Genomic DNA, 13596 nt, shown 5'->3' on the forward strand with positions numbered 1-13596 from the left:
CAACATGGCTTTATGGCTCAAAGCTATAGACCAGACCAGCATGGTTGTGGCAGTTGTAGTACCACCGATTGGCCACTAGGTAAATTTGCATCAACGAGGGGTTGGTCCCGCCCTACTGTACCTTGGCTATACTTAAACATTCAAAGCACACAAACCGTTACAGCTGCATGTGTCACTTATGTTGTTATGACTGCGGTTGTGCAAATGTATGAGTTTTTTCATCAATGTGAAAGTATGCATGACGTGCATGAGGTGTGAGCGTGGTTGTAAATATGAGTGTGCAATAGAGTGGCGGGTCATCATGTTTATCTGATGATGTTTTACTTTTAAAACTCTTTGCTGCACTGACATGAAATAAAATGTTAAAACCATTTCGGTACTAACTTATTTTCTGCACAACATGTTTCCAGAAAAACAGAAACCAGGATGTAAAGTCTGAGATTTTATTGAACCATGTTGTTTAATCAACAACAATGTAAAAAGATGTTCTAATGTATCCACAACAGAAATTTAGCGCTTTTCCTTTTTATGAATAAATTATAACCACAAGATGCAGTTTAATGGGACGATAAGAATCTAAACTGACTTCTATCATGTAGGAAGTAGGGGAGAAACCTGCTAACACCTGCTGATAGGGTAATTCTACATACGTTATATACACGAGTTATACATTAGTTATATGAAATGAACCCTAAGAAAGCTAACCCTCTCTCTCAAAGCAGGATAAAATAAAAAGGCAAACATTTTTACACCTGTCCTCTGATTGGCTGGAGGACAGGATGTAGTGTGTAGAAAAGCAGGAAGTACTACATGAACATGTCGTCATATCCAGGCGGAGGCATGTGGTCCGGGTCCGGCCTGAAAAACACAGACACATCATTATTTCAATTCCATAACTTCTCTCACCGTTTTCTTTTTTATAAACTGTATTTGTTGTCTTCTAGTAATATTACACAGTACATACATACAACCGCCATTTTTACAAACGCGTTAGTCGTGTAAACAACAGACAACACAAAACACAGGCAACAAAGGCTAACCCAGTATCACAAAGGCTAACCTAGTAGCACAAAGGCTAACCCTGTAGCACAAAGACTAACCTAGTGGCACAAAGGCTAACGCAGTAGCACAAAGACTAACCCAGTAGCACAAAGGCTAACGCAGTAGCACAAAGACTAACGCAGTAGCAGAAAGACTAACCCAGTAGCACAAAGACTAACGCAGTAGCACAAAGACTAACCCAGTAGCACAAACGCTAACCCAGTAGCACAAAGGCTAACCCAGTAGCACAAAGGCTAAACCAGTAGCACAAAGGCTAACCTAGTAGCACAAAGGCTAACCCAGTAGCACAAAGCCTAACCCAGTAGCACAAAGACTAACCCAGTTGCACAAAGACTAACCCAGTAGCACAAAGGCTAACGCAGTAGCACAAAGACTAACCCAGTAGCACAAAGACTAACCCAGTAGCACAAAGACTAACCCAGTAGCACAAAGGCTAACGCAGTAGCACAAAGACTAACCTAGTAGCACAAAGGCTAACCTGGTAGCACAAAGACTAACCCAGTAGCACAAAGACTAACCCAGTAACACAAAGGCTAACCCAGTAGCACAAAGACTAACCCAGTAGCACAAAGACTAACGCAGTAGCAGAAAGACTAACCCAGTAGCACAAAGACTAACGCAGTAGCACAAAGACTTACCCAGTAGCACAAAGACTTACCCAGTAGCACAAAGACTTACCCAGTAGCACAAAGGCTAACCTAAACATTTAACACATCCTTTAAGATTAGTGTGGGCCAGCCCTAACAATATTACATAATTATCGAGTCATCTTTTATTCATTTTTCCTTCTTAATCAATCAACTGTTTAATTTGTGAAGCTCAGACAGAGAGGGGTGGGTGTGTGTGTGTGTGTGTGCGTGCGTGCGTGCGTGCGTGCGTCTCACGCTGGTCTGTGTCGTCCGACGGGTCCAAACGGGTCGAAACGAGCCCCTGGGGGAACAGCTCCAGGAGGCAGGATGTCTGGGATCCCACTAGATGGGTCAAAACCAGAGCGAGGATACCCCGACCTCAACGGGTCCACTATCATCCCGCCACCGCCGCGAGACCTGGTGGGGGGTAGAGAGTGAAGGAGAGGGAGGATATGTGTGAAGAGGTAATGTAATTCTATCTTTTATTTCAGTTTAATGGGTGATTTATTATTTGGCATGACACTGATATTCCTCAAAAGTTCAAATTCAAATCGTCTTATTTGATGGAGGGAGCAAAAAAGGTTTTATTTGTGCCTCTTTTCAAAGATGTAGAATTAATACTGTTTTCACACAAAAATATGTTATTCTAGCTTGTTCTCGGCTGCATTATTGTGACGTTGACACTGAAACAGGAACCTGTTCACATGTTGATGCTCAGCTTCAGTTTCTTTCACCAATAACTGATTTATTCTGTTCTGATTCAACTGGTGCTCAGAGGGATCCACGTCTCTCTCAGTCTGGTTGAACCGTTGGACAGCGTTTTGTTCTGCATGTACTAAACTAAATAACATCTATTAGTAAAGAGGACTTTCTGCAAACTAAAAGCATCAAACACCATTCAGACATATGTGAAAAATACCCAAAAATTATCAGTAAAATATGTGAAAAATATCGGGAAAATGTTCGAAAAATTATTAGTAAAATGTGTGAAAAACAATATTGACCAATATCTGAAAAATATGGGAAAAGGGCTGAAAATATTATGTGAAAAAATAAACAAAATAACATCTATTAGTAACAAGGACAAAAAATATAGTAAAATGTCTGAAAAATATTAGTAAAGTAAAGAAATATGTCTTTATTAATAATAATAAAGAGCATTCAGACATATAGAGTAGTCCGCTCACACATCTGACTGACTCAATCAAGCTCTGTGGCAGCAGTAACCTGGTGCCGGTGTGTTCAGACTAAACACAGATTAATGTTCAGACTAAACACAGATTAATGTTCAGACCAAACACAGACTAATGTTCAGACTAAACAGATTAATGTTCAGACTAAACACAGATTAATGTTCAGACCAAACACAGACTAATGTTCAGACTAAACACAGACTAATGTTCAGACTAAACACAGACTAATGTTCAGACTAAACACAGACCAAACACAGATTAATGTTCAGACCAAACACAGACTAATGTTCAGACTAAACAGATTAATGTTCAAACCAAACACAGACTAATGTTCAGACTAAACACAGACTAATGTTCAGACTAAACACAGATTCATGTTCAGACTAAACACAGACTAATGTTCAGGCTAAACACAGACTAATGTTCAGACTAAACACAGACAAATGTTCAGACTAAACACAGATTAATGTTCAGACTAAACACAGACTACTGTTCAAACTAAACAAAGACTAATGTCCAGACTAAACACAGACGAATGTTCAGACTAAACACAGACGAATGTTCAGACTAAACACAGACGAATGTTCAGACTAAACAAAGACTAATGTGAAGACTAAACACAGACGAATGTTCAGACTAAACACAGACGAATGTTCAGACTAAACACAGACTAATGTTCAGGCTAAACACAGACTAATGTGAAGACTAAAAACAGACTAATGTGAAGACTAAACAGACTAATGTTCAGACTAAACACAGACTAATGTTCAGACTAAACACAGACGAATGTTCAGACTAAACACAGACGGTTCTGTGTTTGGTTTTGTTAAAACCAAACAGACTAATGTTAAAACCAAACACAGACGAATGTTCAGACTAAACACAGACGAATGTTCAGACTAAACACAGATTAATGTTCAGACTAAACACGGATTAATGTTAAAACCAAACACAGACTAATGTTCAGACTAAACACAGACTAATTTTCAGACTAAACACAGATTAATGTTCAGACTAAACACAGATTCATGTTCAGACTAAAGACAGACTAATGTTCAGACTAAACACAGACTAATGTTCAGACTAAACACAGACCAAACACAGATTAATGTTCAGACCAAACACAGACTAATGTTCAGACTAAACACAGATTAATGTTCAAACCAAACACAGACTAATGTTCAGACTAAACACAGACTAATGTTCAGACTAAACACAGATTCATGTTCAGACTAAACACAGACTAATGTTCAGGCTAAACACAGACTAATGTTCAGACTAAACACAGACGAATGTTCAGACTAAACACAGATTAATGTTCAGACTAAACACAGACTACTGTTCAAACTAAACAAAGACTAATGTCCAGACTAAACAAAGACTAATGTCCAGACTAAACAAAGACTAATGTCCAGACTAAACACAGACGAATGTTCAGACTAAACACAGACGAATGTTCAGACTAAACACAGACTAATGTTCAGACTAAACAGAGACTACTGTTCAGACTAAACAAAGACGAATGTTCAGACTAAACACAGACGAATGTTCAGACTAAACACAGACGAATGTTCAGACTAAACACAGACTAATGTTCAGGCTAAACACAGACTAATGTGAAGACTAAAAACAGACTAATGTGAAGACTAAACACAGATTAATGTTCAGACTAAACACAGACGAATGTGAAGACTAAACACAGACTAATGTGAAGACTAAACACAGACTAATGTTCAGACTAAACACAGACTAATGTTCAGACTAAACACAGACGAATGTTCAGACTAAACACAGATTAATGTTCAGACTAAACACGGATTAATGTTAAGACCAAACACAGACTAATGTTCAGACTAAACACAGACTAATGTTCAGACTAAACACAGATTAATGTTCAGACTAAACACAGATTCATGTTCAGACTAAACACAGATTAATGTTCAGACTAAACACAGACTACTGTTCAGACTACTGTTCAGACTAAACACATACTAATGTTCAGACTAAACACAGACTAATGTTCAGACTAAACAAAGACTAATGTTCAGACTAAACGCAGACTAATATTCAGACTAAACGCAGATTAATGTTCAGACTAAACACAAACTACTGTTCAGACTAAACACAGACTAATGTTCAGACTAAACACAGACGAATGTTCAGACTAAACACAGACGAATGTTCAGACTAAACACAGACGAATGTTCAGACTAAACACAGACGAATGTTCAGACTAAACACAGACGAATGTTCAGACCAAACACAGATTAATGTTCAGACCAAACACAGACTAATGTTCAGACTAAACACAGACTAATGTTAAGACTAAACACAGATTAATGTTCAGACTAAACACAGATTCATGTTCAGACTAAACACAGACTACTGTTCAGACTAAACACAGATTAATGTTCAGACTAAACAGACTACTGTTCAGACTACTGTTCAGACTAAACACAGACTAATGTTCAGACTAAACGCAGATTAATGTTCAGACTAAACACAGATTAATGTTCAGACTAAACAGATTAATGTTCAGACTAAACACAGAATAATGTTCAGACTAAACACAGATTAATGTTCAGACTAAACACAGACTAATGTTCAGACTAAACACAGACGAATGTTCACACTAAACAGACTAATGTTCACACTAAACACAGACGAATGTTCACACTAAACACAGACGAATGTTCAGACTAAACAGACTAATGTTCAGACTAAACACAGACGAATGTTCACACTAAACAGACTAATGTTCACACTAAACACAGACGAATGTTCACACTAAACACAGACTAATGTTCACACTAAACACAGACGAATGTTCACACTAAACACAGACGAATGTTCAGACTAAACAGACTAATGTTCAGACTAAACACAGACTAATGTTCAGACTAAACACAGACTAATGTTCAGACTAAACACAGACGAATGTTCAGACTAATGTTCAGACTAAACACAGATTAATGTTCATACTAAACACAGATTAATGTTCATACTAAACACAGATTAATGTTCAGACTAAACACAGACGAATGTTCAGACTAAACACAGACTAATGTTCAGACTAAACACAGACTAATGTTCAGACTAAACACAGATTAATGTTCAGACTAAACACAGATTAATGTTCAGACTAAACACAGACGAATGTTCAGACTAAACACAGACTAATGTTCAGACTAAACACAGATTAATGTTCAGACTAAACACAGATTAATGTTCAGACTAAACACAGACGAATGTTCAGACTACACAGACTAATGTTCAGACTAAACACAGATTAATGTTCATACTAAACACAGACTAATGTTCAGACTAAACACAGACTAATGTTCAGACTAAACACAGACTAATGTGAAGACTAAACACAGACTAATGTGAAGACTAAACACAGACTAATGTGAAGAATAAACACAGACTAATGTGAAGACTAAACACAGACTAATGTGAAGAATAAACACAGACTAATGTTCAGACTGCTCCTAGCTTGCTCTGGTTTGGTATTTTCTCTCGTCATCCTGAATATTTGTGTTTGACATTCAGCTGACAGAGGACGTCTGGACCAGCGCCAGTAATCCTCTGCTGTCTGTCTGCTCATCCTCAAAATCCCAGATTAGAACAAAAACCACACTAGTGCTTAAATATATATATCTGCAAAAATGATTTCCATAAAAATAATTTGTAAGGATTTATTATGAGGGAGAGAGAGCAACTCACCCGAAAGGATCCAGATCTGCTCCTCCAGCAGCGAACGGGGGAACCACGGGGTCTCGCCTGGAAAGAGAAAGTTATTTCATTGATTATTCATTATCAAGCACAATCAATGCTGCTATTACTATTTTAAAAGTTGTAAATATTTGCTGCCTTGCTATATTTGATATCATTGCAGTTGAGTATCTTTGAGGTTGGGGATTGTTGGTTGGACAAAACAAGACATTTGAAAACATCCCATTTTATTGACCACATGATTAATGAATCATTAATAATAATAATAATTGATATGGTTAGATTTGATTTGTCCTGACACTTGACCCAGAATCCAGACACAGATCACTAGAATTTAATTTATTACAACCCTAAACCTATAACTCAACATTATACATCACTGTACTGTATATCCCATTCATAATCCCAGTTATCCCAGGAGGGATTACAATTACTAATTAATTAATTAATTAATCAATCACACAGACGGTCTGATTTCTGCTGGAAACATCTCTCCATTTCTCTGCTCTTCCTCCTCTTCCTGACACTCATCCCTCCTCCTCCTCTTCCCATTCATCTCTTCTCCTCCTCATCATCTCTCCTCTCCTCTTCCTCCTCCTCCATCCTTCTCCTCCTCCTCCTCCTCCTCACACTCATCCGTCCTCCTCTCTCTCCTCTCCTCTTCCTCTTCGCTCTCATCCCTTCTCCCCTCCCTCCTCTCCTCTTCCTCCTCCTCCTCACACTCATCCCTCGTCATCTCTCTCCTCTCTTCTTCCTCCTCCTCACTCCCATCTCCCATCTCTCCTCCCTGACTCAGTTTTTGTTTCCTCATCCATCTTTCTTCGTCTCTCTGCGTCTCTTTCACTCCTCTCTCCATCTTTCTGTCTCTCTTACTTTCTCTCTCTCAGATTTTGGTTTACTGCATCTGTCATTGTTGTGATCCCATCTTTATCTCCTCCCCTCCATCCATCCCTCCCTCCCTCTATGCCTCCCTCCCTCCCACCCTCCCTCCCTCTGGAGACGAGGAGGCGACAGCAGCGAGGTCGATAAAGTGCTGACATCACCTTGCATCTCATCTGATCGGGTCACAGCTAAGAGGACGGGGGGGAGGAGGAAGAGGAGGGGAGAGATTGAATCTACACACACACAAGCTGCCCTCATTTACTCTGCAGTCAACCAACAGCTCCTCCGTCTAGACTGTGTGTGTGTGTGTGTGTGTGTGTGTGTGTGTGTGTGTCTGCTGAACAAATGATTCCTTTCATGATCATTTTCTTGATTAATCTTTCATCAGCTGCTCTATAAAATGCACATCACAACCTCCTAAAAGTGAAATCAGTAGTTTGTTTTGAGTGTGAGAGTCCAGAACACAAAGATATTCAGTAAAGACGACTATGACACTGTCCAATAACCATTAAAATACCAACATCAACAAAACATCCATCTCAGCAATTTGATAATCAATTCATTGTTTTTAAAGAAAAATGTCGACCATTATCTGGTCCCAGTTTCTCAAATGTGAGGATCTATCGGTACAACGTGTAACACTAGCTCAGACAAGTCGACACTTTTCAGACATTTGATAGATTTATTTATACTTATAGGCTAGATTTATTATGATTTATTATGATTTAATGACAGAGTGAAGTACACACAGAAGGTGGAAAGGCTTTAAAAAAAATCTAGCCCGTGACGGGACACTTTGACCAATCACAGGTCATTTCATTGAGACAGCGTTCCTATTGGCTGTGCTCTGGTCATGTGACCGGAACTTGGCGTTCCTTCACCAGATTTCACAATGGCGGCGGCGTCACAAACTTTCTCATTTTACAGCCGTGCACTACAAGATGATTCTGAAAACATATGAGGAAAGTACAGACTTTACGTGCTGCCTGGTGGAGGGTGTAACGTGGAAATGCAGCAGCGCAATAATTAACTATTTTGGTGCAAGTGAGCCTGAAAACACCTTAATCCAGACGTGCTTTACTTCCTTATTTTTTTGTTTTATCATTTGTATTTGTGGTTGAAATGCAAATGAGAAAACTGCAAATACACTGTTCTAAAATTGGACAACAATGATGTAATTAAATATGAATATAATTTGGGCTATTGTTGCTTTTAGAAGATATGTTAGCAGAAAGGTACACATAAGAATAGTGTGTATATAAAGGTGAGTTTAGAGGGAGACAGACAGACCAGTGTGGCGGCGGTCCCTGGCGAGGCTGTCTGTTGGGGATGCGGAGGGGGTCGCTGTCCTCCCTTCTTCGTCTCTGCTCCGCCTCCTCCTCCTCCTCCCTCCGGCTCTTCCTCTGTCCTGTCGGTCTGTCCTGGGACGGCAGCAGCTGAGTCCTCACCTTCTCTGACAAACTGTCTGTATCCTTGAACACACTGAAGAGAACAGCTTGCTTTTAACTTCATTCATCAAAATAAAGTCTCATGTGTACAGTCGGATCTGCTGTCCTGTGTTTCCTGATAGGTGATGATGGAGCATCCTGTGGTGGAAAACATTAAACTAAAAGCACTCTGTCAGGAAAAACAGGGTATAACCAACAGGCATCAACTAGTTTCCTACTGACTGTTCATAAATAGCAGCAAGCATCATAATCAAAATTCCAGAAGACAAACCTGATCACAACGTACGTGGGTCACAAACACACACCAGATTTTCTGCGTTACCGGATAACTAGGTCTAATTAAAATGGATGATTTTATTTAAATGTGTGGTTGGTAGGGATGGGACAAAAAATCCATTCACCTACAGACGTAGGCAAAGTTGTTGGTAACGTTCCGTTAAAGAGAGAAAAACCCACAATGGTCACTGAAATAACTTGAAACTGACAAAAGTAATAATAAATAAAAATTTACTGAAAATTAACTAATGAAAATCAGCTGTTGCTTTTGAATTGTGGTTCAACAGAATCATTTAAAAAAACAAACTGATGAAACTGGCCTAGACAAAAATGATGGTAGCCCTAGAAAAGATTGAAAATAATGTGACCATAGGGACATGTTAAACTAAGGTGTGTCCTGTAATTAGCATCACAGGTGTCTTCAAACTTGTAATCAGTCAGTCTGCCCATTTAAAGGGTGAAAAGTAGTCACTGTGCTGTTTGGTGTCATGGTGTGTACCACACTGAACATGGACCACAGAAAGCTAAGGAGAGAGTTGTCTCAGGAGATCAGAAAGAACATTATAGACCTTCATGTTAAAGGTAAAGGCTATAAGACCATCTCCAAGCAGCTTGACGTTCCTGTGACTACAGCTGCACATATTATTCAGAAGTTTAAGGTCCATGGGACTGTAGCCAACCTCCCTGGACGTGGCCGCAAGAGGAAAATTGATGACATATTGAAGAGACGGATAATACGAATGGTAACCAAAGAGCCCAGAACAACTTCCAAAGAGATTAGAGGTGAACTCCAAGGTCAAGGTATATCAGTGTCAGATCGCACCATCCGTCACTGTTTGAGCCAAAGTGGACTTAATGGAAGACAACCGAGGAGGACACCAAATCATAAAAAAGCGAGACTGGAATTTTCCAAAATGCATATTGACAAGCCACAAAGCTTCTGGGAGAATGTCCTTTGGACAGATGAGACAAAACTGGAGCTTTTTGGCAAGTCACATCAGCTCTATGTTCACAGACGAAGAGATGAAGCATCCAAAGAAAAGAACACTGTACCTAATGTGAAACATGGAGGAGGCTCGGTTATGTTATGGGCCTGCTTTGTTGCATCTGGCACAGGGTGTCTTGAATCTGTGCAGGGTGCAATGAAATCTCAAGACTATCAAGGCATTCTGGAGCGAAATGTGCTGCCCAGTGTCAGAAAGCTTGGTCTCAGTTGCAGGTCATGGGTCCTCCAACAGGATAATGACCCAAAACACAGCTAAAAACACCCAAGAATGGCTAAGAACAAAACATTGGACTATTCTGAAGTGGCCTTCTATGAGCCCTGATCTAAATCCTATTGAACATCTGTGGAAGGAGCTGAAACATGCTGTCTGGAGAAGGCACCCTTCAAACATGAGACAGCTGGAGCAGTTTGCTAACGAGGAGTGGGCCAACATACCTGTCGACAGGTGCAGAAGTCTCATTGAGAGTTACAGAAATCACTTGATTGCAGTGATTGCCTCAAAAGGTTGTGCAACAAAATATTAAGTTAATGTTACCATCATTTTTGTCTAGGCCAGTTTCATTAATTTGTTTTTTTAAATGATTCTGCTGAACCATAATTCAAAAACAATATCTGATTTTCATTAGTTAATTTTCAGTGAATTTTTATTTATTATTACTTTTGTCAGTTTCAAGTTATTTCAATGACCATTGTGGGTTTTTCTCTCTTTAACGGAACGTTACCAACAACTTTGCCTACGTCTGTATGTATCACGTTTTTTTTACAATTTCTAAATAGATGTTTTAACGCCAGAATTGATATATTTGCTTAATTTGAGTCTATGTGGAGGTAGAAGGAAGTTACCGCTTTTATTGTTGTAGTCTGAGTAACGTGACGTCATATCCGTTCCGTATCCGTCAACCAAAACAAACCTCAGAGAGTATAAAACGTTGAAGGGTCAGCGTGGATACGACCTGCACCCTCCCATGTTAAATCCAGCGTGGTAAACACTACACATCCAGTAAAGGATGGAAACACTTTGGGTTTCACACATTGACAGGAAAAGCAGAGCTAGACATCACGGCTAAAGCTGCATGCTAACTCTGTCACGGACAGGAAACGTTATCGTACCGCGGTAACGTGCGGTCCAGCCGGCCGTCGCTCTCGTCTCTGTGGTCAAATGGGCCGACGCTACAACTGTAGAGCACCCAGATACTGACATTTATGTTCTCTGCATTCAAACGGCCCCCATGGAGCTGATCATGGATCACCACTAATCTGTGAGGGAAATGTCTTTATTCTTTGATTTTTGGGTTGCTGGATAATAAATGTATCAAATAATTCCTGACAATGATCCTGATATATTTGACTTCAGGACATCTCTGACTACATACATGCTGAAAATCAAACATTTTTACTGGATTCATTTAGAGATTTTCCAAAGTAAAAGTCCCTAGAAGTGTATGATTCAACTTGTTCCCATGGTCTCGTGGTAAATCACGATATCACAATAAATCACAATATCGAATCACAATACTTAAAAATCGCAACACATATTGAATCAGCACCCAAGTATGGTGATAGTATAGCATCAGGAGATGGGTGTATCGTCACAGTCCTAGTCGTTGCCAGGTCCCAACTCTTCATCACCAGCGAACAAAAAGCCAATAAAATGAGTCCCTGAACCATTATGAAAAAACACACACACCAACCTGTCAAACGTGTGCAGCTGGTCAGCATCCACGTGGTCGCTGATGTTCACCGTCAAGTCTGAGACCTGCTGTGTGCCGGAATTCTTCACACACAAACACATACAGACAGACACACAACCACAGAGACACACCAGCAAAGGATCAATACCTGCTATACATCTGATCCCAACATATCAGGCTGATGCATGGACGGATTATGAGACATGGAGCCCTGGGCTCTGATATGAAAAATCCATTTATAGTATCCATTTATAGTAGCACGACGTCTTGTTGGAAAGAGACACTAAATGTGGCTGCATCTTTGTGTAGTTGTTTTGTGTCTCTGTGGTAGTTTTGTGCCTCTTTGTAGTTGTTTTGCATATCGTTATGTAGTCGTTGTTGTGTATTATTGTGGTAGTTTGCATCTCTTGGTAATCATTCTATAGTCGTCTCTTTGTAGTCGTCCCTTTGTAGTCACCTCTTTGTAGTAGTTTGTATCTTTTTGTAGTAGTTTTGCGTGTCTTTCTGTAGTCGTTTGACTGACTGTCCCAGACGTAGGCCTGTCACAATAACTACTTTTGTTGGACGATATATTGTCCCAGAAATAATTGTGATAAACGATATTATTGTCATTTTTACGACCATTTTATATCACTGATATACAGATAATATAATAATCAAAGTACATCCTTTCAAAGAGCAATGCTTGAACTGAACTTTGAATTCTTAAAGATAATCAGACGTTGGAATTGGAATGTGAATAAATGTTAAAATATTCTAAATAAATAAAACATAAATCAAATAAAACCACAGAACCATAACAAGAAATAAAATAGACTCGGTTAACAAACATGTGCAACGTCTTCTAAACCCTGCTGTTTATTCTGACATCATGTTCATAAAATGTTGGTAACATTCTGATGTAAACAACCATGTAAACACAATGGGCAATATGGAGGTCAGAGGTCATGTCCATATCAGAGGACTACCGATAGTGGATTTTTAAAGGCCGATTTAATAACGATAGTTTGGAGCAGGAGAAAAGCCGATCTTCTTTACGTATGCAGCAGTCTATAGGCTACTTACTATACATACGCCGTTTTTATTAAACCGTTTTTTGTCATTCTGAATTGAATCATTAGTAAGGGAACATCCTGAAGGGTGATTTGGTGGATTACATCATGGGAATATGTTCTATTTATGTAAGCTTGTTGTCTGTCTGCAGAGTCTCCTCCAACATCAACCAATCAGCATCAATCTAAAACATTTCCCCATCCGTTAGTCGGCTGTTCCTACCATCAGGTTGAAGATCAGCGTGGAGTCGACAGCGATGGCTTTGAGCAGCAGCTGGGTGTCCCTGTCTTTGTCTTTATATCTCAGACTGTACAGCTCCTTGTTGCTGCTCCAGTCAGCCGGCAGCAGCTCAGACTTCTTATCACTGCTGCGGGGCTGCAGGTGGGCGAGGACAGAGAAATAGAGCGGTTAGAGTCTAGTAGTCAGTGGTGGCGGCGCATTTACTCAAGTACTGTACTTAAGTACTAATTTGAGGTACTTGCACTTTTTATACAAAGTACAAAGAGTTTTTTCTATTTTCTGCTACTTTCTACTTCTCCTCCACTACATCTCAGAGGTACATATTGTACTTTTTACTCCACTACATTTATCTGACAGCTTTAGTTACTGCCTGTCCAGGTA

General features: G+C 39.6%; 1 protein-coding gene across 1 annotated transcript in view; it reads right to left on the minus strand.

The window, feature by feature from the left end:
• Nucleotides 1-429: 429 nt before the first annotated feature.
• The window catches only part of psmf1 (proteasome inhibitor subunit 1), a 32396-nt gene continuing 19229 nt past the window's right edge, over nt 430-13596 (minus strand). Inside the window, exons 2-7 of the mRNA XM_074649725.1 lie at nt 13198-13350; nt 11923-12005; nt 8792-8983; nt 6611-6667; nt 1947-2108; nt 430-858 (exon numbers count right to left, since the gene is read on the minus strand). Coding sequence (XP_074505826.1) covers nt 807-858; nt 1947-2108; nt 6611-6667; nt 8792-8983; nt 11923-12005; nt 13198-13350 — 699 coding nt within the window. The 3' untranslated portion in view covers nt 430-806. The remainder of the gene's footprint in view (nt 859-1946; nt 2109-6610; nt 6668-8791; nt 8984-11922; nt 12006-13197; nt 13351-13596) is intronic.

Source organism: Sebastes fasciatus, chromosome 1, assembly GCF_043250625.1.
Source record: "Sebastes fasciatus isolate fSebFas1 chromosome 1, fSebFas1.pri, whole genome shotgun sequence".
Classification (NCBI taxonomy): domain Eukaryota; kingdom Metazoa; phylum Chordata; class Actinopteri; order Perciformes; family Sebastidae; genus Sebastes; species Sebastes fasciatus.